General features: G+C 42.8%; 1 protein-coding gene across 19 annotated transcripts in view; it reads left to right on the top strand.

The window, feature by feature from the left end:
- CAMTA1 (calmodulin binding transcription activator 1) overlaps nucleotides 1-27311 on the top strand; it is a 1356239-nt gene that overhangs the window by 1142595 nt on the left and 186333 nt on the right. For all 19 annotated transcript variants that reach the window (XM_056795879.1, XM_056795869.1, XM_056795868.1 and 16 more), the window contains one exon: nucleotides 20045-20198. In XM_056795879.1, coding sequence (XP_056651857.1) covers nucleotides 20045-20198 — 154 coding nt within the window. The remainder of the gene's footprint in view (nucleotides 1-20044; nucleotides 20199-27311) is intronic.

Raw genomic sequence — 27311 nt, 5'->3', positions numbered from 1 at the left:
CTTCCTTTTAACAGAGGTTAAATGACATATCCAAGATCACACAGTAAGTATATGAGTCTGGATTGGAACTCAGGTCTTCCTAGCTCTACTCACTGTGTCTAGCATAGTAAAATAGAGCAAGCACCAGACTGGGAAGTCAGGAAAGTTGGGTTCTCGTTAGTTGAACATCTTGAGTCTCAACTTCCTCTTCTGAAAGGGAAGGAGCTTGGTCTAGTTCTGGATCTGTGGTCCTATGGACTAAACGCAGCTCAAGATAATGGAGAAAATGTTAAAAAGAATCAGGAAGACTCATCCCAAATCCCACTTCTCTAAGTCTCAGTTTTCCTCATCTCTAAAATGAGTGAGTTAGACTCCAATGTCTCAGGTTCCTTCCACCTCTAACATTTTAACTAAACAGAATAGAGGGCAGTCCATAATCAATGGTCAAGTCCTTTCTAACTTTATATCATCTCTCTAATTCACCCCTTCTCTCCTCAGTCCCTACCACCACCCTAGTACAACCTTTTCAACTCACATCTAGATGCACCTAGACTCTTACAATAGCCCCCTGTGAGCTCTACCTGCCTCCAGGCTCTCCCCACTACAATCCGTCCTCTCTATTCAGCCATTAAAACAGAATCCACTACTCAATAAGCTCTGCTGTTTCCTGTTGCCTCCAGGGTGAAATATGAAATCCTCTGGCATTGAGTCCTTCCCAACCTCACCCCTTCCAACCCTTTCAATCATCTTTGCCTCTATTTACTCTGCAATCCAGCAACACCACTTTCTTGTTGTTCCCCAAAGAAAACACTTCTTCTCCCAACTGAGGTCATTTTTACTGACTGTCTGCCATGCTAGGACTCCCTCCCTTATTTCCACATCCTGGCTTCCCTGGCTTTGTTCAACTCCCAGCTAAACTCCCACCTTCTGCAAGAACCCTTTCCCAGACCTCTTTAATCTTAGTGGCTGCCCTCTGAGATGATCCCTCAATTTATCCAGTCTCCATCTTAGATGTATTTAATAATCTGCATGTTGTCTGTTTCATTAGACTGGAAGCACCTTGGCGGCAGGGTTTTTCTTTTGCCTTTCTTTGTATATCCAGTGCCTGGCATATAGTAGGCACTTGAAAATGGTAGTTGACCAATTGACTGCTCTTGATGGATAGTCTTTAGCACAACTTCAGGTTGCCCATCATTCAGATGCAGGAGAACTCTTCCAGTCACTGGAGATTGCTCTGGCAGACATTACCTAATGACCACAGGTATGACCTGGCAGGCAAAGCAGAGAGAAGCCATGCAGAGTAACCCCAAGCACTCTGGCAGTCTCAAATACCAAAGAGTTCTCCAGGGAGCAGCAACTCTGGGAAACACCACAAAAGAGCCTCCATTAGAGATCAAGGTAAATCCTGCCTTCTATTTCTCACTGAGAGCTATTGAAAAGTATAAGTTCCTTGAGGGCAGAAGCTGTTAAATACCTTCCAGTGCCTGGTGTATAATAGGAGCTGGATAAATACTTACAGATTTATTGGCCCAACTGAGGATTCTACCCATGATGCAGACATTAAAGGGCATATAGGAGGGTATAATCATCCCTCACAAAAGTCACTTTCACAGATTAGGAACCTGGCCTGAACTATCTGCTAGATGGTATAGTGGATAGGTAGTAGTAAGATCTGGGTTCAAATCATACGATTATTAGTTGTAGGATGCAAGGCAATTCATTTAACTTGTCAACCTCATTTTCTTCATGGGGATATCAATAGCATTTCCTTCTCAGGATTATAATGAAGATCAAATTAAATAACATATGTAAATCATGTTGCAAATCTTAATGCACTATATAAATGATAGCTAGCTATTATATCTTACTTTCTTTAATAATCCCCTATTATTAAATCCACGAATGTTCCTAAGGTTTACTTGACTCACTTTCCATTTTAGCCTATATGCACACTTAGAATAATGAATTCCATAAGTTTACCATCCACAGTACAGAGTTTATTTGACCTATAGTTGACTTCCTTAAACTTCAAAGGATTCCCTCTGGCTGTAGTAATCCAGGATTTGTTGAACAAGTGCCTGTGTTCATCCATCTTCATCCCTTTCATGGCTTAGATTATCATGGGTGTTTTCCTAGCTTTTACCTTTCTAGACTTTGGTTTTCTAAAGAGATATCTATTCCCTTGGTCATCCTGTTGACCCCTCTCTAAACCTTCTCCTGTTCTATTATGTCTTTCTTGAGATGTGTTGATCAGAACTGTGGATACTCTCCCAAGTGTGAACAAACCATCATTTTGCATAAGACATGAAAAATAAAACAAAGACTGGTTTTATATGGCACTTTAAGGTTTGCAAAACTCAGTGTTATTCGGGTCACCATGCTACTTTTACAACTGTCTGTGTTCTATAAAGTCATACATATGTGGAGGCTTTTTTAGTAGTGTTCCAGGGTGAAGTGATTTGACCAAAGTCAAATGACAGATAGATACATAGAGTGGCTAGATAGACAGATAGACAGACAGATAGATAGATAGATAGATAGATAGATAGATAGATAGATAGATAGATAGATAGATAGATAGATCGATCGATCGATCGATAGATAGATAGATAGATAGATAGATAGATAGATAGATAGATAGATGGATGGATGGATGAACAGAGACAGGTACATAGAGAAAGAGAAAGAAAGAAAGAAAGAAAGAAAGAAAGAAAGAAAGAAAGAAAGAAAGAAAGAAAGAAAGAAAGAAAGAAAGAAAGAAAGAAAGAAAGAAAGAAAGAAAGAAAGAAAGAAAGAAAGAAAGAAAGAAAGAAAGAAAGAAAGAAAGAAAGAAAGAAAGGAGGAAGGGAGGAAATAGAGAGGGAAAGAAGGAAGGAAGGAGAGGAGGGAGGGAGAGAGAGAGAGAGAGAGAGAGAGAGAGAGAGAGAGAGAGAGAGAGAGAGAGAGAGAGAATAGAGTGTCACATATAAGAGACAGAAAAGAGTATTGATAGAGGAGTGAAGCTACAAAGGTTAGATTCAAAGTGTGAAGAGCTTTAAAAATAACCAAAAAGAATTTCCATTTTATTCTGGTAGCAATGGGGAACCACTGAAGTACTGAGTGATAACAATAAAAACATTTACTAATATCTACATAGTGCCTAGTGGTCAGCTAGCTGGTGCAATGAAAAGAGCTCCAGGCCTAGAGTAAGGAGAACCTGAGTTCAAATCCAGCCTCAGACACTTACTAGCTATGTGATCCTAGGCAAGTCACTTAACCCCGTTTGCCTCAGTTTCCACACTGTACAATGAACTGGAAAAGGAAATGGCAAACATTCATTTCTCTACCAAGAAAACCACAAATGGAGTAATGAAGAGTCAGTCATGACTACAACTCAACTTAAAAATTTGCAAAGCACTTTACAAATATTCTCTTATTTTATGCTTACAACAACCCTGGAAGGCAGGTGCTATTATTATCTTTGTTGTACAGATGGGAAGACTGAGTTAGACTGAGATTAAGTGACTCACCAAGGATAATACAGTGTATGCATTTGGATTTGAACCCAGGTCTTTCTGACTCCAGGTCCAAAATGTTTTTCCACTGTACCACCAAGCTGTAGGAGAATGGTGTGGTCAGATCGACATTTAAAGAAGTACAAGATCTTCCCCTAGTTTCTATTTCCTTATCACAAGAGCCCTGGTGTCATCTTCAAGCTCAAACATTTCCCTAGGCATTCCTTCTTCCAGATTACATATAAAAATATTAAGTACGATTCAACGCCAATGAAACCCAACACTTGAACTTTTCCATACTGAAACACTCATTTATCCCTCCTCTTTGTTTCCCATCTCTAACCCAGTTACTTCTGCATGGTCAAAAAAGGGCACTTCCTACCGACAATCCCGTTGTGGCTCATTTTTGCTCAATAGCCTTTAGTGGGTGACCTTATCAAAAGCTTTTTTAGAAAATCTAAATATGAAAATCCAGATTTGCTGGTTCTCCTTTATCCACATGGATCTTTACCTGTTCAAAGAATGAAATAGATAATTAGGCAAGCAGGATCTGCCCGTAGGGAAATGGTGGACCTTTCCGTCCCTCAATAAGTTGTGTGCATTTGCAGTGGGACTCCCCCACCCCATTTTTAACTGTCTGAGAATGGAGAGTCCTTGCCCAAAGGCTTCCTCGGGCGACTCAGTCAGAGATCATGGAGCAGGTGGGTCTCCCAAGCCAGTGTGATATCCGCCAGCTCAACGGCAGGTGGGTATTGTTTAACTGCATTCCCCATGCCTGGGAATTCATGGCAATTTTGTAATAACGACAACAGCAGCAATTATCTGGGGCTTTCCTTCTTCAGACCGCTTTACCCACATTAACTAATTAGGTCTCCCAGCCTCCCTAGGAAGGAGGCAAGTTCTGTACTGCTAGTCCCAGATTCCTGCTAGTGCCGGTTCTTAATGACAGTACCATTTTCTCTTGGAATCCCCAGCTTCCTTCGAGGCTTAGCTCAGGGGAGATCTCCTCTGAATACCCTTTCCTGCCCACCTTGCCCCCTACAGCTACAACCTCTCCCTCCTCAAATTATTTCCCACTGACTTCCCTGTGCACATGTTATTCCCCACGATGGTTTCTGGGGTCACAGATCTTGAGCTGAAAAGGGCCTTAGATGGCATCTATTTTATCTCCCTTCTTGGTGGGAAGAAGGGGAAGAGAAGGGAACCAAGACCTGTGCTTACGTTGGTACAAAGGAACTCTCAGGAGGGAAATTCCATCTTTACCTCCCAGTGTAGACCATTGCTCTGCATCCTAGAGAGTTGCCTGGGGGGTATTAAGAGGTTTAAGTTGGGACAGTTGGGTGACTCAGTGAATAGAGCAGCAGTTCTAAAGTTGGGAGGACCTGGGTTCAAATTTGTCCTCAGACACCCCCTAGCTGTGTGACCCTGGGAAAATCACTTATCCCCATTTGCCTAGCCCTTCTGCTCTTCTGTCTTTGAATTGATACTAAGACAGAAGGTAAAGATTTTTTTTAAGAGTTAAGTGACCTGTCAGGGTTGTAATAGATACAAGTAAGTGGCAAAGCTGGGATTTGAACCCAGGTCCTCTGACTCCACACTTATCCCATTTGCTTCTAGACCATGAAAGCTTCTTGAGGGCAGGCTCCCTGTCTACTGTTTATACTGCCTCTTGACTTGCACAGAATTGGCACTTAAAAAAGGTTGGACTGGATTGAATTCTTCCCTTCAGTGGCCAGGTGGCAGAGAGGAGAGACACCATTGGGCACTCCAAGTCTGTCCTTATGGACATGGCTCAGGATTCTTCAGCCCAGAGCAGAGATGGTCAGGCAATAGCATACTTGCCTGTCGTTGGTGGGACCTAGCCATGCCCTTCCACATGTCCCTCCTTCTTTTCCTTTTTATCCCCCCCCCCCGACTTTCCTCCTCTTCCTTTTTTCTTCTCTTCTGGGATCCTTTTCGCTACTTGTGCCAGAGTGATTTTAATGCTTTTCTTGCCCCAACAGACAAATTCTCAGAGTTATTATAAGGGAAGCTTTTTGCACCTTTAAAATGCTATATAAATGCATTATTTTTATTTTATTGTTGTTATTATTATTTTCCTTGCTCAGCCCATTGTAGGCAGAGATAATGAGTTTGCTGAGCCTTATGATAACTATATCCAAGTAGATGCCTCCCACCTTTCATATTCCAGGAGAATTAAGATCCTCTCAAGAGTAGGGACCATTTCATCCAGCACCTGGTCTAGTGCCTGCCACCTAGGGCAAAGTAGATGTTTAAGAAATGCTTATTGGGGTGGCTCACTGGATTGAGAGTCAGACCTAGAGATAGAAGGTCCTGGATTCAAATATCACTTCAGACACTTCCTAGTTGTGTGACCCTGGGCAAGTCCCTTAACCCCAATTGCCTAGCCCTGACTGCTTTTCTGCCTTGGAACTGATACATAGTATTGATTCTAAAATGGGAGAATTTTTTAAATGAAAAGAAAAGAAAAAGAAATATCTATTGAATTGGATGAATGAATAGTCCCACAGGTTACCCTCTCAGCAGATCCAAGCATTCAGTCACTAAGTATTTACTGAGTTTTACGTGTACATGGAAAGGAGAATGAGTGGCAAGCCAGATTTTAAATCAGGTGATACATTTGAATTCTGCCTCAAATCCTATGTGATAAAGGAGCAAATTCCTAAAAATCTGAACCATAGTCTTCTCATCTATAAAATGGAAACAATACTTGTACCATGCACATCACAGAGTTATCTTGAGTAAACGATATAGAAATGGAAGCTATGGGGAAACAACAAGAAGTAATTTCTGACTTCAAGGAGCTTATAGCTTAATGAGATTTATAAAAAGGAAATAATTAGCAACATGACACAACACTGTCACTTGTTCCCTTTAGACTGCCTCCTTCCCAGGCTACCGTGAATGGGCTACCAAAAGCCAGTCTTGTTTACTAGCTCCAGATCTTGACATTGGTACCAACTCTGGGCCAGTAACTATCTGCAAGGCTACTTTCTACACTGAATTGACTACCATCTCTCTTAATTTACAATTTCAGAACAGAAGGCACTTCAGTGGCCATTTAATCTGACCCATTCTTGAACAAGAAACCCCTCTGTGATATTCAGGCTCCCATTGGTGGAAGGATGACCAGATGCTTGGTTACAAACTAAATTAGGACCATCATATACTAAAAGGAAAGAGAGTAGTGGACATCTAAACTAGAAAAGATTATATGATCTGAGTGCTCAATGGAAGAGTAGCCTCTGATCCCAGTTCAGATTTACACCAATGTAATACTGTGAGGACCCAAAAGGAGTCACATTTTCCTCTTCCTGAGATTTGTTACCCCCATCTCTTTCCATCTACTCTTCTATCAACACTTCATTCCTTCTGTCCCCATTGGAAAGTGCAGGGCCATGCTCTTGCTACTGCCCAGGCAGTTTTCAGTACCTCACCTTAAATTCCAGTACAAGGCATGATTTCCTTTGCAAGAGAGGGAAGGGTTGATGGAGAAACCATGAGTCCTGTTTCTAAGAGGCAGTGCAGCCTGGTGGAAAAAGGACTGGTTCTAAAGTCAGGAGACCAGAATCTCTGAGTTGGAAGGGATTTCATGGGTCATCTGGCCCCACCTTTTGACACAAACAAGCAGCTTCTCCAAATAATCTCTGACAAATCTCATCCAGTCTTTGTGTACAATCCTCTGATGAAGAACCCATCCACCCAAGCCTCTGTGGGATATCTTTAATTGACAGGAAGTTTTCCTTAATATCCAGACTAAATTGGCCTTTTTTTTTTTTTGCAATTTCCCCCCATTGTTCCAGTTTCTGCCCTCTGGGGCCAGATAAGATAAGTCTGTTCTTTCTTCCCTATGACAATCCCTCAAATAACTCAGACAGTTCTCATCATCTCCCCCCATTAAGTCTCTCCTTTGAGCTAATCATCCCCAGTTCCTTCAACCTCCTATGGATGGCATTGAACTCAAAGCCCTTCACCATCTGAGTTGCCCTCCTCTGACCAATTTCCAGTTTATCAATGATCTCCATAAACTGTGACCCCCCAAACTGAGCACAAGATGCCAGATGTGTATGTTGTTGTTCAGTCTTTTCAGTATCTGACTCTTTATGACTCCATTTGGGGTTTTTTGGTGAAGATACTGGGCTGATTTGCCAGTTCCTTCTCTAGCTCATTTTACAGTTGAGGAAACTGAGGCCAGCAGGGTTAAGGGACTTGCCCAGCTAGTAAATGTCTGAGGTCAGGTTTGAACTCAGGAAGATTCATTTTCCCAACTCTTAGCCCAGCACTCTCTGCACTATGGCGCCACCTAGTTGCCCTAGCTGTGTGATACTAAGCAAGGGACAAATTACATTGAAAGGATCAGCAGAGTCCATCCAACTCAACTCATTCAACAAGCATGTATGCTTCACCTATAAGCCAGGTACCCTACCAGGAACTAGGTATATAAAAACAAAGAGAACACTCCCTGTCCTCACAGAGCTTACATTCTAACAGCCATCCTGATTCTAGCTGTGTGACCTTAGACAAGTCACTTCTCTGAACCTCAGTCTTCTTTGATGTTAAGCTGGAGAATCTAGACCTCAACCAGTCTAAACCATCTTCCTTTTTCTGCTTAAGAAGGCAGAAATCTTTATCCTCACTATTTAGTCTGATTCTTTTAGTCTGATTCTAATGCAAGTCTAAGGCAATGATGTAGATCTAGGTCTTCCTTCTCTTCCTTCCTACCAGTGCCCTCTCTCCCAAGACAACATTGCATTCACATTTTGTCCATTAGATATTATCATCATCATAATAACTAGAATCTGCACAGATCTCAAGGGTTGGCAAAAAGCTTTATAGATATTATCTCATTTGATGCTTAAAACATCCCTAAGATGTGAGTACTATTATTTTTTTTTAATTTTTATAATTGAGGAAACTGAAGGAAACCAAAGTTAGGCAACTTGCCTAGGATCACACAGCCAGGAAGTATCTGAGGTTAGATTTGAACTAAGTTCTTCTTGAGCTTCATGAAGCAGCTAGGTAAAAGCCTGGAAGGATTCCAGAATCCTGAGTTCAAATCTAACTTCAGATACTTCCCAGATGTATGACCCTGGCAAATAACTTAACCAATATCTACCTCAGTTTCCTTACCTGTAAAAGGGGGCTTATAATAGCACTTACTTCTCAAGGTTGTTACGAGTTGAAATGAGAGATTTGTCAAGTACCTGGCATACAGTAGGCACTTAATAAGTGTTTTTTTCTTATTTCATTCCGTACTTAAGTCCCAGGGCTCTATCTATCACATCATCTAACTATCTATACCCCCTCAGGATTGGGGGCACCAGACACATATGCTTATTTCACTCCTTCCATGAGAATATAAGCTCATAGAGGACAAGGGTTGGTCCTTTTTTGTCTTTATGTTAGCAAGTCACCCGACATGCAGTAGGAACTTAACAAATGCTAGTATATTCGTGGATTGTCCCAATGGGATAAATAGGAGGCTGATTGAGGCCAAAAAGAGTTTTCCCTCTCCTTAAAGGGAATAGATGAGTGGCACCCTTGTCGCTCTGGGTTGTTTTCACATCCATCATTTATTCATCTCCTAATAAATCCTGCCCAGCCCCTTTTTCACCAGCCTTGCACTCTGGCTTGATTTGTTCCCATCCTCCATGTTTGTGACAAACCCAGGTACTAGAAGGGCTTTTCAGATTACCAGTCAAGCTTTTGTCACTTGCTCTTGGAACCGGCACCAAATGCACTAACACCAACAATTATAACCATGGAAAACAGGCTCGTGGCCCAAATAATACTGACTGTTCCACCCATTTCCATCTTCTATAGGTGGCACCATGGATACGGACATCCATGTGTGCAGGGCCTGAGCCATGCCTCCCTTTCAGGCATCCAGGGGGGAGCTGTGGCATGATGACATGCCATTATTGCTTCCCAGATAATGTATACATTTTCCCAAGCGCACAGCCCCCTCTCCTTCATTTTTCATGAGAACTGGCATGAGATGAATGGCGGCGCCCGGCAGAAACGGAACGCCACGCCAGGCTGATTTATTGACCACTTAGCATTGATGAAGCTGCAAACAGGAGTCAAACAGATGTTGCAGCTGCATTTTTCTCTATCAAAACCAGTGGCAGTTTGCATTTTTAACCACTTCTTCAGCAGTCCCCCTTCCAAACATCCCCCATCCTGCTTACTCCTCAAAAGGAAGGAAGGGGGACAGTACCCACAAATGCACAAAAGAGGAGGAAGGGGGCAGTACCCACAAATGCACAAAAGGGAAGAAGGGGGCAGTACCCACAAATGCACAAAAGGGAGGAAGGGTACAGTACCCACAGATGCACAAAAGGGAAGAAGGGGGACAGTACCTGCAAATGAACAAAAGGGAGAAAGGAGGCAGTATCCACAAATGCACAAAAGGGAAGAAGGGGGCAGTACCCACAAATGAACAAAAGGGAGGAAGGGGGCAGTACCCACAAATGCACAAAAGGGAAGAAGGGGGCAGTACCCACAAATGAACAAAAGGGAGGAAGGGGGCAGTACCCACAAATGCACAAAAGGGAGGAAGGGTACAGTACCCACAGATGCACAAAAGGGAAGAAGGGGGACAGTACCTGCAAATGAACAAAAGGGAGAAAGGAGGCAGTATCCACAAATGCACAAAAGGGAAGAAGGGGGCAGTACCCACAAATGAACAAAAGGGAGGAAGGGGGCAGTACCCACAAATGCACAAAAGGGAAGAAGGGGGCAGTACCCACAAATGAACAAAAGGGAGGAAGGGGGCAGTACCCACAAATGCACAAAAGAGAGGAAGGGTACAGTACCCACAGATGCACAAAAGGGAAGAAGGGGGACAGTACCTGCAAATGAACAAAAGGGAGAAAGGAGGCAGTATCCACAAATGCACAAAAGGGAAGAAGGGGGCAGTACCCACAAATGAACAAAAGGGAGGAAGGGGGCAGTACCCACAAATGCACAAAAGGAAGGAAGGGGTGCAGTGCCACACACAGCTCCTCAGGTCCTTCTCCTTTTCTCAGAGAAAGATTTCCTGGGCATGGAGCTACATGGAAGGGATAGGAGAAGAGACCCTCATTGAATACCCCTCTGGTCAAGCTCTTCCAGCAGCCTTGCTCTTTCTCCCTTGGGGATAGCATCCATTTTAACCACAGTTTCAGAATTAGAGGACATGAGTTCTGCCTCTGCCACTTACTATTTGTGTCACCTGGAGTAAGTTATTCAAACTCTTTGGGTCTCAGTTTCCTCATCTGTTAAATGGGAATATTATACTTAATGGCCTTCAGCAGACCTTCCATATCTAGATCTACTATTAAGCCAAATATCCCTATACCCCAGGATCAGGTCCATTGGACCTGGCCTGTGCTGCCTCCTTGCCTACTAAAAACCAAGGACAAGAAAGAGATCAAATTAAGAAAGACTGAGAGGATTGTAGGACCATAGATCAAAGGCCAAAGTCCATCAAGGTCCAATGCCCTCTTTTACAGAGAAGGAAATTGAGACTCAAAGAAATTCCATGGCTTTCCCAAGGTCACTCAGATTTTAAGAGACAGAGATAAGATTTGAACCCAAGTCCTTTGATTCCAAATTCAGCTTTCATTCTACTGCACCACACAGTAAGGGAATTTCTTCAGGGATAATCCTTCCTTAAGGTACTCAGCTCCTTGACCGTTCTCCTACTTGACCTGAACCATATACAATATCTTGCCATTATGTACAAGCAGCTGCTCCAGACCTTTTCTTTTCTCTTCCAGCCTCCCAGACCCCCTGAAAAAAACTGGAACCATTCAATGAGTTCCTTCTTCCCTCTTCCTCCTCATCTCAGATCTCTGACACAAACTGCTTCTAACTTATCTTTCAGTCCAATCTCTGATGAAGAATGGGTTCTTCTCCACAAATCTAATTTCTCTTCATGTATCCTTGGTCCCATGCCAACCACCCTGTCTTCTCTAGAAGATGGCTCCTACCATTATTCTCTCTCTGGGTCTCTCTGTCTCTCTGTCTCTCTGTCTCTATCTCTGTCTCTCTCTCTCTCTGTCTCTGTCTCTTTCTCTGTGTGTCTCTTCTCTCTCTGTCTCTCTCTGGCTTTGTCCTTTTCTGTCTGTCTGCCTCTCTCCCTCTTTCCTTCCTTCCCTCCCTCCATTTCTCTGTTTCTTTCTTCTCTCTGTGTCCCTGTGTCCCTGTGTCTCTGTGTCTTTTTGTTGCTGTATGTCTCTATCTATGTTTGTCTTTCTCTCTCTGAACCCATATTATGTATGGGTTCTAAGGCAGAAGAGTAGTAAGGGCTAGGCAATGGGGGTTAAGTGATTTGCCCAGGATCATACAACTAGGAACTGTCTGAGGCCAGATTTGAAACCAGCACTTCCCATCTTTCCCTATGGGAGCTAATGAGATCATCAAGTGAGGGAGTTTAGAGAATAAAAAGAACAGGGCCCAGGTCAGAGCCTTGGAGATCAACAGAGTGGATATGAAATGACAATTTAGTGAGTGAGGAGCTCCATTGTCTTATGGCAATCAAGAATAAGGAGCAAATAGTCTCATTCTTCTCTCTCTCTCTCTCTCTCTCTCTCTCTCTCTCTCTCTCTCTCTCTCTCTCTCTCTCTCTCTCTCTCTCTCTCTCTCCCTCCCTCCCTCTCTCCATTCTCTCTGTCTCTCTCTGTCTCTTCTCTCTCTCTCTGCTCTCTCTCTCTCTCTCTCTCTCTCTCTCTCTCTCTCTCTCTCTCTCTCTCTCTCTCCCTCCCTCCCTCCCTCTCTCCATTCTCTCTGTCTCTCTCTGTCTCTGTCTCTTCTCTCTCTCTGTCTCCCTCTCTCTCTCTCTCTCTGTCTCTCTCTTTCTCTCTGTCTCTGTCTGTCTGTCTATCTCTCTCTGTCTGTCTGTCTCTCTCTCTCTCTCTCTCTCTGTGTTTCTGTATGTGTGTGTCTGTCTGTCTCTTTCTCTCTCTCACCTCTGTCTGACTCCATGCCTTTGCAATGGCTGTTCCTCATACCTAGAATGCCCTCCTTCCCAACTCCCTCCTTTTAGAATCCCTGATTTCCCATTAGACTTAATTTAAGAGACAACTAAGTGGGTTAGTGGATAGAAAACCCTGGCCTGGAGATAGGAGGTCCTGGGTTCAAATACAGCCTCAGACATTTCTTTGCTGTGTGACCCTGGGAATTTAACCCCAATTGCTTCACTCTTACCACTCCTCTGCCTTAGCACCAATACTTAGTATTGATTCTAAGACAGAGGTAAGGGTTAAAAAAAGAGTTCAAGTGCCACCATCTCTCTCTTTCTGTCTGTTTTATTTTCATTCTCTCTTTGACTCCTTCCCTGATGCCTGCAAATATACTCAAATCTCCCTCATTCTTTAAAAAAATCCTTTCACTAGCTCCTCCCATGCCCATCAGCTATTGCCCTCAATCTCTCCTTGCTTTTCAGTTAAACTCCTTTAAAAAGCCGCACATAATCAGTGCCTCCATTTCTTCTCTTGTCACTGTCTTCTAAGCCCTCTCCAATCTGGCTTCTGACCTGCCCTCATTAACTAAAATGGTCCTCTCCCAAGGAAGTTACTCGGGTTCTCTTGATTGCCAAATCTAATGGCCTTTTGTCTATCTTCATCCTTCTTGATCTGTGTGCACCATTTGACCCTGTTGCCCACTTTCTCTTGCTGGATATTGACTCTCCCCTCTCCAGGTTTTTGTGGCTCTTTCTTGCTTCTCTTCCTGCCTGCCTGACCATTCCTGCTGGTCTCTTTTGCTAAGTTGTCATCACTTCATTTCCACTCTTTTGATCCCCAAGGCTCTGACCTGGCCCCTGTTCTTCTTATTCTCTAAACTCCCTCACTTGATGATCTCATTAGCTCTCAGTTTACCTCTTCTCTCTATGCAGATAATTCTCAGATCTATTTATCTAGCCCTTGTCTCTCTCTTAAACTCCAATCCTTCATCACCAATTTACTATTAGATATTTAGAAATGGATGTTCCAGGAGCATCCCAAGCTCAACTCAACATATACAGAACCCTTGGATGGTGTTGTTAGTCATTTCAATGGTGTCCAACTTACTTTGTGACCCCCCCCCCTTTGGGATTTTCTTGGCAGAGATACTGGATTGGTTTCCCAGTTCCTTCTCTAGCTCATTTTACAGATGAGGAAACTGAGGCAAACAGGGTTATGTGACATGTCCAGGACAATGCTGCTAGTAAGTGTCTGGGGTCAGATTTGAACTCAGGAAGGTGAATCTTTCTGACTCCAGGTCAGGCTGTTCAGCCCAGTGCCCAACATATTGTATATTTTTATTGTATTGTATTGTATATTATCAAATTAAATAAATTCTCATCAATTACTTGATTATTAATCCCATTTTAACAAGGAGGAAATAGGCTGCCAAGATCACACAGCTAATAAATGCCAGAACCATGCTTCATAGATTCATAGGACTTTGAAGATGGCATTTGCCAATAAGGAAACTGACCCTTGAGAGGGGAAGTGACTTGGGCTGGGATCTGATGGAAAACCAGGTTCTCTGCTTCTGGGTCCCACATCCTTCCCACACTCCTCTTCTCCCCCTTTCCTCCTCTTTCCTCTGACCTCCTCCCTATTCTAAAGTATTCCCCACTCCCTGCTTCTCCATCTCTCTCTTCTCCTTTCTTCATCTTCTCCCTTTTCCTGCCTATGTCTTAGAGCTGTTTGCTAAGATAAAAAAGCTTGTGGCTCTGAAATAGGGATGGGGACTGAGACCCTTTTCATGTCTCCTCCCAGACCAGACCCAGAAAGCTTTGCTTTTTTTGTGAACATACGGGCCTGATGCTAAGCTAATGGGGGGGGGGGTGAAATCCTTCCCAGCATTCCCCTGCCTCTCATTTTAGGTTATGTTCAAGCTAGCCCCGGGCAGGAGATTCTGTAAACTTGTACCATTTTCAAGTGAAGCTGCCCTATATTAATCCCAATCACAGGTGGCTGTTGGCGGCTGCCGCTGGCCCGGTACATGCACGGCCAGCACCAGCAGCTGTCAAAGATTTGCACAAATAGTAACCATCATTGAGTCAGTGATAGTTGGTTGTTCAAAGTGATTTTATTTACTCAAATCCCCAGTCGCCTGCCATTAGGAAGATTCAATCAAGACTGAAACCTTCATTCTGGAGCCCCTCCTGAGCCAAGCACTCATTCTCTGCTTCCCACCCCCTCCCTGCCCACCAGACCCAACCTGACTTCTTGGATAGCTTCCTAGCAAAGGCGATGGGCTGGTTTCTCAACAGAGCAATGGATCCAGTGTTTGGGGAGCAGCGGGCAGGAATGAGGCTAGACCCGCTTATAGAGAGCCCAAGCCACACTGATCAGAGGCTTAGACCTGGAAAAGAACCTTCCAGCCTGCTGAGTCCATCTAACCCCTTCATTAAAGGTTAAACGACTTGTCATGGTCACTTAGCTAGCAAATGTCTGGAAGAGGTTGTGAACTGCAGCCCTATCCATTAGACCGTAGGACCTTGGACAAGTTATCTCTGCTTTCTAGGACTCAGTTTAGGAGCACAGTGAATAGAGTTCTAGGCTTGGAGTCAGGAAAACCTGAGTGGAAATCTGGCCTCGGACCAGCTGTGTGATCCTGGGCAGTCACCTCACCTTGTCTGCCTCAGTTTCCTTATCTGTACAACGAACTGGAGAAGGAAATAGCGAAGCATTCCAGTATCTTCGCCAAGAAAAATAAAACCCAAATGGGTCACAGAGTCAGAAAACTACTGAATAACAACAACAGTGATGGCTTCGTGCTTTCTTGGGGGTTTGTTCCCTACCCACCCAAGGAGTAGTGGCCTAGATATTGTCTCCAAACAGGGTTTTGTGCCCCAAGGTCTGAAGTCTCTCTCTTTCCTAACTCAACGATATTCTCTTTCATGACTCCTCCAAGGCATTGATACTTCCTGCCATGGCCCCATGCTACAGTTTCCCCACAGCATGATTTTCCTAAGGTTCTGTGGTTGTGTTCAGAGGGCCCATGGTAGGAACCGTAGCAGCCCTTTCATCTCCAGGGATGTCTGACACCAGGGCTCCCCGCCGTGCCCAGGCTCCAGCTGCCAGGGGTTCGAGATCACAGGAAAGCAGCAGTTGGCTTGCTGGGCCCTGACTAATCAGAGCCATTGGTTCATGCTTACCCAGATGGGGGTTTACCCTTGATCCTTAGGGCCGAGCCCTTCCATGTGGCAATGCTCCCCAGCTTGAAACACCAGAGGAACTCAGACTGTTGGAAAGAAAGCAGGAAGGATGGCCTGAAAACTGTTATAGTTCACTGGGAAGAATACATAGCTGAAAAATCAAGAGGTCTGGGCTCCAATGATAGATAAATGAATGTGTGAATTAATGAATTTAAACGCCTTGAATATATACTTACTCTGATACGTATTCTACTAAATAATGAAAATCTGCTATTGGTTTCTTTTTTTTTTTTGAAAAATTTTATTTAATTAATTAATTTAGAATATTTAATTAACTAAATAAAATTTTTCAAATTAAAAAAATACATGCTGGGGATAGAAAAACAAAAAAAAATGGAGTCAGTCCTTGCCCATATCCAAGATATTCCCTCAGTTCCTGGGGCCTCCTTGCCCTACTACACTACTGCTGCCTGCTTCCCCTGGAATATTCCTGGGCCTGTCCTACTTGTCCCCTGGATGAGAAGGAGGCTTCTTCCTGAAGCTTCCAAGCTGGCCTGGCTTCATTCTCCTCTTTTCACTCCTGGATTTCTGGATTTCAAACCCAGAACCACTGGTGACCTTCATTCCCCAACCTCATGCCACTTTTCAGTTATTTTATGTGTTTCCTTCCTTTATTACAATGTAAGCTCCTTGAGGGCAGGGACTGTCCTTTTTACTTGTACTGGTATCCCCCACACAAAGCCCAAAACCTAGCAAATGCTTGACAGGTGCTTCTTTCCTCCTTTCTTTCCCTCAAGAAGCTCATGTTCTACTTCCCAGCTGATCTCAGACACTTCCCAGCTGTGTGACCCTGGGCAAGTCACTTGACCCCCATTGCCTAGCCCTTATTAGTTCCTTCCTTGGAACCAATACACAGTATTGATTCTAAGACAGAAGGTAAGGGTTTAAAAAAAAGAAAAGCTCACGTTCTAATGAGAAAAACCATGCATAGAGGGGAATGGAGGTCAAGGAGGGACATTTTGACTTGGAAAACGGCATTGACTAAATGGACAGGGCTGCCTATACATAGTAGGCATTCACCAATCAGGACAGGAAGGGTTAAACCTCCAGGGCATCATCTCTGGTCTGAGGCTACAGAAGCAGCCCCCACGTGATGCTGGGGAAATCACTTGGCCTTTCTGAACCTCTTTTCCCAACTATCATTTATCAACTATCCCTATGTTCTCCTATCATCCAGAGTGGGATAGCCAGGAGGACAGGCTTCAAGTCTCCGCTCAGCCATTCCCTAGTCATCTGGCCTTAGGAGCATGACTTCCTGGCTCTAAGCCTCAGTTTCCTTAGCTACAAAATGGTGATGATAATACCTGTCCCTAGGATGGGGTAGATAGGATGCTATACTTGGAATGAGAAGGCCTGATGCATCCTAGCTGGGTAGGTAGGCTCAGTGGTTTCAATACTCTTCCAATTCTATGTCCATATACTTAGCCCCTACATTGTAAGATTAAACTGAATATCCAATAACTCCAAGTATTAGATTTTATTTATTTTTTAAACCCTTACTTCTGTCTTGGAGTCAATACTGTGTATTGGCTCCAAGCAGAAGAGTGGTAAGGGCTAGGCAATGGGGGTCAAGTGACTTGCCCAGGGTCACACAGCTGGGAAGTGTCTGAGGTCAGATTTGAAACTAGGACCTCCCGTCTCTAGGCCTGGCTCTCAATCCACTGAGCTACCCAGCTGCCCCCCCCCAAGTATTATATTTTATAAGATCTATTAATAATCACTTGAAGTAGAGGAAAGCAAAAAACAACAGTAAAGAGCCGTTTCCAGGACTGGGAAAGCGGGAGAAGAAAGTGAGAGAGGGTGGAGTTACAGAAACTTTTATCTGCAAAATGTAAGGATACAACATGAGGATGAAAGAGGAATTCTGGGAAATGAAGTCCAGGGGTTCAACCTTAAAGGGCTATTGTGTGGTTTGAATGAGATAATGTATATTAAAATGTTAGTGCCACAGTGGACAGAGTGCCAAGACTGGTGTCAAGAAGACCCAAGTTCAAATCTGACCTCAAACACTTAATAGTTGTGTGACCAAACATTCCGTTTGGAATCTTCACCTTGATTTTGCAGATCAAGTCCCCAGCTTGTTTTCTTGCATGCTTGGCTTGTCAGTCCTCTCTCTCTTCATGCCTCTTCTACACCCTGGGCATGTCCTCAGTTTCCTCATCTGTAAAATGAATGGGAGAAGGAAATGGGCCAAGAAAATCCCAAATGGATATGACTGAAATAACTGAACAGCCAACCCTAAAGTAGGATCCTTTTGGTCATAAGGATAGAAATGAATTAACAAAGCATTGTTGAAGAGTTTCCAACATCATAGAGTTATAGTAGCACTCCATTATTACCTGTCTTGTTGAGAAAATGTAGAGTAATGCATAGAAGCTACCTGGGAGTCAGGAAGATGTGAGTTCAAATCCTACCTTTGAATCATACTGGACATGTTACTCCAGATAAATTACTTGACCTTTCTTAATATCTCAAATGATAAGTAGCAGAGGAATTGCCAATCTGCATCAGTAATGGGAGTTTCCCCACTAGAATTCCCTATATTGGTAAAATCAAAGGTTCAGAAAAAATTGTTATCCTTAAATTGGCTTGTGTAATGTGACAGTAAGGGGAAGCTAGGTGGTGCAGTGGATAGACTAGACTTGGAGTCTGTAGATTCATCTGCATGAGTTCAAATCTAGCCTCAGATATTTACTAGCTGTGTGACCCAGGGAAAGTCTCTTAACCCTGTTTGCCTCCATTTTCTCATCTAGAAAATGAACTGGAGAAGGAAATGGCAAACCACTCTAGGATCTCTGCCAAAAAAACCCAAATAGAACCTGAAGAGTCAGAGAGAACTAAAACAACTGAACGACACGCCATTGGTATTTCCTGGCTAGAAGGAAAGGAAGCATGAATGGCCCAAAGAACAGTTGGTGGTTCTGAAGTCATAAAACTGGAGTTCAGATCCCATGACTGTCCCTTGCTCCTTCAATGAACTCTTCCACCTCAGTTGAAATGAATGCTGGACAAATGATTCCTCCCAGCCTCAGAGCCTATGATACCAGAAACGATAAGCTCCCTGAGTGCAGGGACTGCCTGTTTATTATACTACAAGACTGTAAAGTCTTTGAAGATAGGGTGATCTGCTATTTATGTTGTCAACTCCTCAATGTTATGGGCACATTAATAAATATTTGCTTGTTGGAGTAGTCAAAGGCTAGGGAAAGAGGGGGAGCTTGCTTAGGCAAGGCTGAATGTTTTCTTCTTCCTCCATCCTCATTGGAATAGAAGCAAGGGTTTCTGCTAGGACTAGACAGGGGAGCAGGCCATAAGTGTACCTGCAGGAGGGAAGTTGGGAATGACTCCAATTACCCCCTCATCTTGGGGCCTCAGCAGCTACAGCTTCATCACAGACAAAAAGTTCCTAAAATGCTTCACAAATGCCCCATTCAGGAGCTCTCTGTTACACTGACAATGAATGAATAAATGAACAAAGAAACCTTTATCAAGCATCAACCACTGTGTTGAATTATGGGGTACAAATGCAAAAGGGAGACAGCCCTCTCAAACTTCATTTCTAGCAGGAAGAGACAAGGTATACAGGGAAGGCGTAGTCAGGGAGGAGTGATCTGGTCTGGAAAGTTTCAGGAAGGGTGAGTTGAGCCATTGGAGATTAGAGTAACACACCATTTCTAAGAGAATTGGCAGCAGTGATTCGATTATGGAGCCAGAATTAGAAGTGGGGAGTTGGACAATGACCTGGTAAAGAGGCTAAAGGTTGGCTGAGGCCCACCTGTGATGGTGGACCGGGTAAGACACTCACCAATCAGGAGACTAAGGCCCCAGGGAAGGGGTTCTGTAAGTTAAAAGGTTAATACCTTCAGGTTATGGTCTTTGAGGTTTGTTAGCTAGGGAGAGTTGGCTACAGATTCTTTAGTGCTTTCATCCTTCTGATGCTGTAGTGGCGATTCCATTGGGTAGTTTGATCTGTTGTAATGAATGTAGGTAGCCCATGAAGGAGGGATGGAGCAGAGGAATCTTAGATTTCCATCGGATCTTAGAGGTCACCAGTGCGACCTGGAAGGGAACTAAGGATGACTAATGTCAGTGCATTGAAAAAGATTTGTAGTTAAATCAACAAAGGAGTTTAGGAAGAACATGGGCCAAAGAGGCTGAGAAGAATCATCTGGGAATACCTGTGTAGTAGCATAGAGTAGGGGGTTTTGAAGCATTCTGGTGCCAAAGTATGATCTGTACTCCTTCATGGATTGGTTCAGGGGTTAATGGATGGGTAGTGTAAATGGAAGGATGGAGCCAATCTGAGGAGAGCCCCAGAATCCCTCACCAACTCTCTTTGTGTTCTTTCTTCTAGAACCCTGATATTGTACTGGTGCACTATCTGAATGTCCCAGCCATTGAAGATTGTGGCAAGCCCTGTGGACCCATCCTCTGCTCCATCAACACTGACAAGAAGGAGTGGGCAAAATGGACGAAGGAAGAGCTCATTGGGCAGCTCAAGCCAATGTGTGAGTATACCCAAGCCTGGACTGGGCTCTCCCACACATTCACAGAAATTAGTGAGCATGTTCTTTAGCCCCCAGGGGCCACAGTGTCCACTGTAGTCCACTTAGGGCAGGATAGTTGGTGGCAAGATGGAATCACCAACTAATATTTAGATTATTAATATTAATATCTTTATATTCACATATTATATTATTTATGAGTTTATATTTAATAAGATTTATACCCTTATTTGTTCATGGAATAGCCATACCTCAAATCCCTTGGAGCCTCTTGTACTCCTGAGATCTACCAGTAAGAGGAACCCTAAAAATTAAAGACACAATTTAAAGAGAAACAGAGATAATCACAGACATGAACCCAGTATAAGTTGAGACAAACAAAGCACATAGACTGTCAGGAGGAACGCCTACATCAGTCATGATTGTCATGGCAAGAAAATCCATGTTGTTAATGTGCAGAATGTAAGTCAAGAAAAGACTTTGCTACATATATAATAAAAAGAAAAGATGCATCAATTAGCACATAGAGAAGAAGGTGTCCACAGGGCAAATGGAATTTTGAATATCAACCATTTCTCACAGGGACTTATGACATGCAGAAAACACAGTCATCTGAGTTTACAACCAGTCACACATTGATCTCGGAGGAAATTTGTTGTATTTCAGGGGAGAAAAGATAGAAACTTTCTTTTTCTTTTTTTGTCTTTAATTTTATAATATTTTATTTGATCATTTCCAAGCACCATTCATTAAAGACAAAGATCATTTTCCTCTCCTCCCCCACCCCCCATAGCCAACGAGTGATTCCACTGGGTATCACATGTGCTCTTGATTCGAACCCACCGTCATGTTGTTAGTATTTGCACTAGAGTGTTCGTTTAGAGTCTCTCCTCTGTCATGTCCCCTCAACCACCGTAGTCAGGCAGTTGCTCCTCCTCGGTGTCTCCACTCCCACAGCTTATCCCCTGCTTATGAACAGTGCCTTTTCTCCTAGATCCCTGCAGATTGTTCAGGGACACTACACCACTACCAATGGAGAACTCCACAATGTTCGATTATACCACAGTGTATCAGTCTCTGTGTACAACGTTCTCCTGGTTCCGCTCCCCTCACTCTGCACCACCTCCTGGAGGTCGTTCCAGTCTCCATGGAATTCCTCCACTTTTTGCACAATAGTATTCCATCACCAACATATACCACAGTTTGTTCAGCCATTCCCCAACTGATGGGCATCCCCTCGTTTTCCAATTTTTGGCCACCACAAAGAGCACAGCCATGAACATTCTTGTACATGTCTTTTTCTCCATTATCTCTTTGGGGTACAAACCCAGCAGAGCTATGGCTGGATCAAAGGGCAGACAGTCTTTTAGCGCCCTTTGAGCATAGTTCCAAATTGCCCTCCAGAATGGTTGGATCAATTCAAACTCCACCAGCAATGAATCAATGTCCCCACTTTGATAAACTCTAGTTTATCACCATTGCAGATGATATTAGCTGATGGTTTTAGATATACACTGTTTATCATTTTTAGGAACGACCCTTCTATTCCCATGCCCTCTAGTGTTTTTAGTAGGAATGGGTGTTGTACCTCATCAAAGGCTCTTTCTGCATCTATTGAGATAATCATGTGGTTCTTGTTGGTTTGCTTGTTGATGTGGTCAATTATGTGGATGGTTTTCCCAATATTGAACCAGCCCTGCATCCCTGGTATAAATCCCACTTGATCATGGTGGATGACCCTTCTGATCACTTGCTGGAGTCTTTTTGCTAGTATCCTATTTAAGATTTTTGCATCTATATTCATTAGGGAGATTGGTCTATAATTTTCTTTCTCTGTTTTTGACCTGCCTGGTTTTGGAATCAGTACCATGTTTGTGTCATGAAAGGAGTTTGGTAGAACTCCCTCTTTGCTTATTATGTCAAATAGTTTGTATAGTATTGGGATTAACTGTTCTCTGAATGTTTGATAGAATTCACTTGTGAATCCTTCGGGCCCTGGGGATTTTTTCTTAGGAAGTTCTTTGATGGCTTGTTGGATTTCATTTTCTGATATGGGATTATTTAAGAATTCTATTTCTTCTTCTGTTAGTCTAGGCAGTTTGTATTTTTGTATATATTCATCCATATCGCCTAAATTGGTGTATTTATTGCCATATAATTGGGCAAAGTAATTTTTAATGATTGCCTTAATTTCCTCTTCTTTGGAGGTGATATCCCCCTTTTCGTCTTTTAGGCTGTTAATTTGCTTTTCTTCTTTCCTTTTTTAACTAGATTGACCAGTACTTTGTGTATTTTGTTTGTTTTTCCAAAGTACCAGCTTCTTGTCTTATTTATTAAATCAATAGTTCTATCACTTTCGATTTTATTAATTCTCCCTTAATTTTTAGGATTTCTAGTTTGGTTTTCTGCTGGGAGTTTTAAATTTTATCTCTTTCAAGTTTTCTTATTTGCATTTCCAATTGATTGATCTCTGCTCTCCCTAGTTTGTTAATATATGCACTCAGGGATATGAATTTACCTCTGATTACCGCTTTGGCTGCATCCCAAAAGGTGTGAAAGGATGTCTCGCCATTGTCATTTTCCTCGGTGAAATTAATTGTTTCTATGATTTCTTCTCTAACTAAACTATTTTGGAGTATCATATTGTTTAATTTCCAATTCGTTTTTTATTTGGTTTTCCATGTACCATTTACTAATCATTATTTTTATTGCCTTGTGATCTGAGAAGGCTGCATTTATTATTTCTGCTTTTCTGCATTTGTGTGCTATGTTTCTGTGACCTAATGTATGGTCAATCTTTGTGAATGTGCCATGTGGTGCTGAGAAGAAGGTGTATTCCTTTTTATCCCTTTTATTTTTCTCCATATGTCTATTAATTCTAATTTTTCTAAGATTTCATTCACTTCTTTTACCTCTTTCTTATTTATTTTTTGATTTGATTTATCTAAATTTGATAATGGTTGGTTTAAGTCTCCTATTTCTTCCTTCAATTCTCCTAGTTTTCCATTAGAAATTTGGGTGCTATATTATTTGGTACATACATGTTGATTAGTGATATTTCCTCATTATCTAAAGTCCCTTTTAACAAAATATAATTACCTTCCCTATCCCTTTTGATCAGGTCTATTTTTGCTTTGGCTTTATCAGATATCATGATTACCACTCCTGCCTTCTTTCTGTCAGTTGAGGCCCAGAAGGTCTTACTCCATCCTTTAATTCTGACATTGTGGGTGCCTACCCACCTCATGTGTGTTTCTTGAAGCAACATATGGTAGGGTTTTGGATTCTAATCCATTCTGCTATTCGTCTACGTTTTATGGGTGAGTTCATCCCATTCACATTCAAAGTTATGACTGTCACTTCTGTACTCCCTGGCATTTTGATATCCTTCCCTAATTCTAACCTTTCTTCTTCAGCTCTACCTTCTAGTCCAGTGATTTACTCTAAATCAGTCCCCCTTGTCCCCTCCCTAGATATGTTTCCCTTTCTAGACCCTCCCTTTTTGTTCCCTCCCCCTCCCCCCTCTTCTTCCCTCTCTTTTTTGTGTTCCTTTCCCCCCTACCCCCCTTGGTTTTCCCTTCTCCCTTCCCTTGTTGGGTAAGATAGAATTCAAGATCCCAATGGATCTGGATGTTCTTCCCTCTCAGAGTTCATTTCCCTGAGAGTAAGGTTTAAGTAAAAACTCTCTTCCTCTCCTTCTTATAGGAGTTTTCTTCCCCTCCCCTTCCCATGTGAATCTTTGTGTGAGAAAGATTATTCTATTTGGTCTTTCTTTTCCCCCTATTTACACATTACATTTTCCCCACATGTTAGTATACAAAGATTGATAATAAATGTAGTCCTTATAGAAGAGAGTTTGAGTGAAAGAAAAAGATAACATTTTTCTCCTTTTCCCTTTCCTTCATATTTACCTTTTCAGGTATTCCATGCTCTTTGTTTTTCGATATCGAACTTTCCACAGAGCTCTGGTCTTTTCTTTGCAAAAATTTGGAAATCTTCTATTTTGTTGAATGTCCATACTTTCCCTTGGAAGTATATAGTCAGTTTTGCTGGATAGCTGATTCTTGGTTGAAGACCCAGCTCTCTTGCCTTTCTGAAAATCATGTTCCATGCCTTACGATCATTTAGAGTAGAACTTGCAAGGTCTTGTGTGACCCTGATTGGCAATCCTTTATATCTAAATTGTCTTTTTCTGGCTTCTTGTAGGACTTTTTCTTTTGTTTGAAAGCTTTGGAATTTGGCAGTTACATTCCTGGGAGTTGTCTTTTGGGGATTTAGTGTACAGGGTGTTCTGTGAGCTCTGTCAGTGGCTGTATTGCCCCCTTGTTCTAGAATCTCTGGGCAATTTTCTTTTATTATATCTTGTATTACGATGTCGAGTTTGATGTTTATTTCTGGCTTTTCTGGAAGTCCAATTATTCTTAAATTATCTCTTCTTCCTCCATTTTCCAAGTCTGTCACATCGTCAGTGAGATATTTTATGTTCTCTTCTAATTTCTTGGTCTTTTGGCTTTGCTTTATTAATTCTTTCTCGTTGTCTTCGAGTTGCCTGATTCTGACTTTTAAAGCTTGGTTTTCCTTTTCACTTTGGTCAAACTGGTTTTGTAGATGCATGAATTTCTTTTGCATCATTTCCCACTTTTCCTCCCAGAGGGCTTCCATCTCCAAATTCTTCATGGGTTTGTGGAGAGTTTCCATTTCTTTTGGAAGGTTTTGGAGCATTTGCTTGTGTTTCCTCTTCTATCTCCTCTGTATTTTGTATTTTTGCTCCATAAAATGTGTCCAAAGTCGCCCCCTTCTTCTTGTTTTTCTTGGAATTTTGGGGCTTTTGTGCTTCTGTGGAGTTTGCCATCTCTATCTGAGTGGGGAGGACTAGCTTTTCTTATCTCTGTCTGGTGTTCAGAGGTTTTAGCCCTAGACAGATTGTCCATTCTATGCAGTTGTTGTTCTGTCTTCCTGGGGAAGCCAGGAATTGCTGGTGTTTCCGTGTTACTGCCCTCCTCAATTCCCTCCCAATGCTTCTCCATTGCCTTACTTCCATGCTCTGAGCATTGCTTGGCCCTTTCTGCGGGGTGTTTGTTTCTGTGCCTTAGCCGACCAGGAGAGCCAGCACTCTGAGGGGGGAAGGGCCATGGCTTCCCAGAGCTCAGAGGGCTCCTGATAAGATTAGCTTTCCCTGGGTTGAACTGAGTATGCCTTGAGGCAGGGACCTTTTGTGAGACTTGATGGAGGGATCCAGCCAGGGGGCTGCTGGCTCCCCCCCCCCCCCCGTCTCTCTCTGTTTCCCTGCTGTCTGTGTGCCCTCGCGACTGGGTCAGGTTGTTTTCTGGGAGTGGCCTTCAGAATAGTCGGCTCCCGAGGCCCTTTTGCCAGCCCTGAGGGTTACTGTTGTTTCAGAGGACCCTGCTCTCTGAGGGTGGAGGGGCCTTGGCTTCCTGGAGCTCTGAGGGTTGGTGATAGGATTAACCTCAGACTGAGTATGCCCTGAGGCAGGGACCTTCGGTGAGACTCAGATGGAAAGATATGGTCAGGGGGCTACAGGCTCCTCCTGTCTCTCTCTGTTTCCCTGCTGTCTGGGTGCCCCCTCGACTGGGTCAGGTTGTTTTCAGGAAGTGGCCTTCAGGATAGCAGACCCTGAGGCTCTGAGGTTCCCTCTGCTTCCTCCTACTCAGCGCTCTGGGTTGGGGGGATGGGTCCTGGGACCTTCCTTCTGCCTACCCCTTAGGTACGAGTGATCTCGGGTTCTGGCTTTTGGGGGGGCCGTACCTTTTGATCCAGGTCCAGGTCCAGGAGGAGGATTCCCGGGGTCTATGCTGTTGTTCGTTTTGAATTTTGGTGCCTTAGGAGCATATAGTTTGAGTTCAGTAGGGAAGGGTTTCTGGAGATCTGAACTTTAGCTTTCTCTAAGCCGCCATCTTGACCGGAAGTCAGATAGAAACTTTCTAATCTAGTGATCCATCCTTATCTGCCCTTTGTTTTAGGAGTCCTGACCAAGGTGCACTGTTTGTCTTTTAGTTATATTTACACAAGAATTGTAGTAAAGGAAAATAAAACATTAGGATCAGCAATGAGTGCCCATTTTATGTTGAAATTGGGACTTATTCTCAAATGGTATTAATCATGTCAAGAAAGAGGCATTATAGTGCTTGCCCTCTCTATTACCACACCAGCAAAAAAAAAACAAAAACCCAAACCTCCAAATGTCCTGGATGATAAGAACAAAATCCTTAGAAATAATCCTAAAAATGTAAGTTACAGCATTGTTCCTAAAAAGAGGGCACCAATGGAATGCCAATCGATACCTGCTCTAGACCTTATGGGGCCTACCACATGGCCACCTAAAAAGGAAAAAAAAACACCATAGAATGGTGCTTGGTCCACTAGGAAAAGAGGAAGAACAAGACAGAGAACTTAGTCCCCATGTCCCACCAAAAAAAAGAAGAGAGGCATATTATAAAGAGCAGAGGCAAAAAAATTCCATTCTCCAATCCATCAGCCAGAGAAGGAAGAGGGAGAACAGAGCTAAGTCTCAACATAATGAGAAGGAAGGAAAGCAGATTCAAGAGAATGAAACCTCTATCTCCTGCTTCAATTCTGATCTGATTATATGCTCCTAGTTAGATTGCTCTTACTTAGATCTGGGAATACCCCATTCTTCCCTCTTGAGGGCCAGAAATAGCACCCTACCTTCTAAGTCCCAAGCTCTGCTAGATTTAAAGGTCAATGGAGATTCTCTCCTCATTTTTCTAAAGTCAGTTGAGAATATCAAGGCGGTCCTTCCCTAGTAATAATAAAAAGCCACCATCTCAATCCATGACCATTTACTGGTAGATTCTTAAGATCTCCTAAACTGTGTAGTGCCAAAGGAGGAAAAGTGGGGGTATTCTGCCCCATCCTCATCCCAAATGGCTAGAAAATAGTTTTATGTCAGTTGAAAAATTGGGATTTTAACAAGAATTTCTGGGTAGACAGGTTCCTAAGTTGAGGAATTTGAAACTTCAAGGAAATTCATAAAAACACCATGAATCAAGGGGAAAATGTGGGAAGCTCAATTTTTTTTTCAATTTTTTTTTAGTACTCTGAAAAATAAACCTCTCAGTGTCCATATCTAAATTA

This window comes from Monodelphis domestica, chromosome 4 (assembly GCF_027887165.1).
Source record: "Monodelphis domestica isolate mMonDom1 chromosome 4, mMonDom1.pri, whole genome shotgun sequence".
NCBI lineage: Eukaryota > Metazoa > Chordata > Mammalia > Didelphimorphia > Didelphidae > Monodelphis > Monodelphis domestica.
This window is presented reverse-complemented; position numbering and strand designations above follow the sequence as displayed.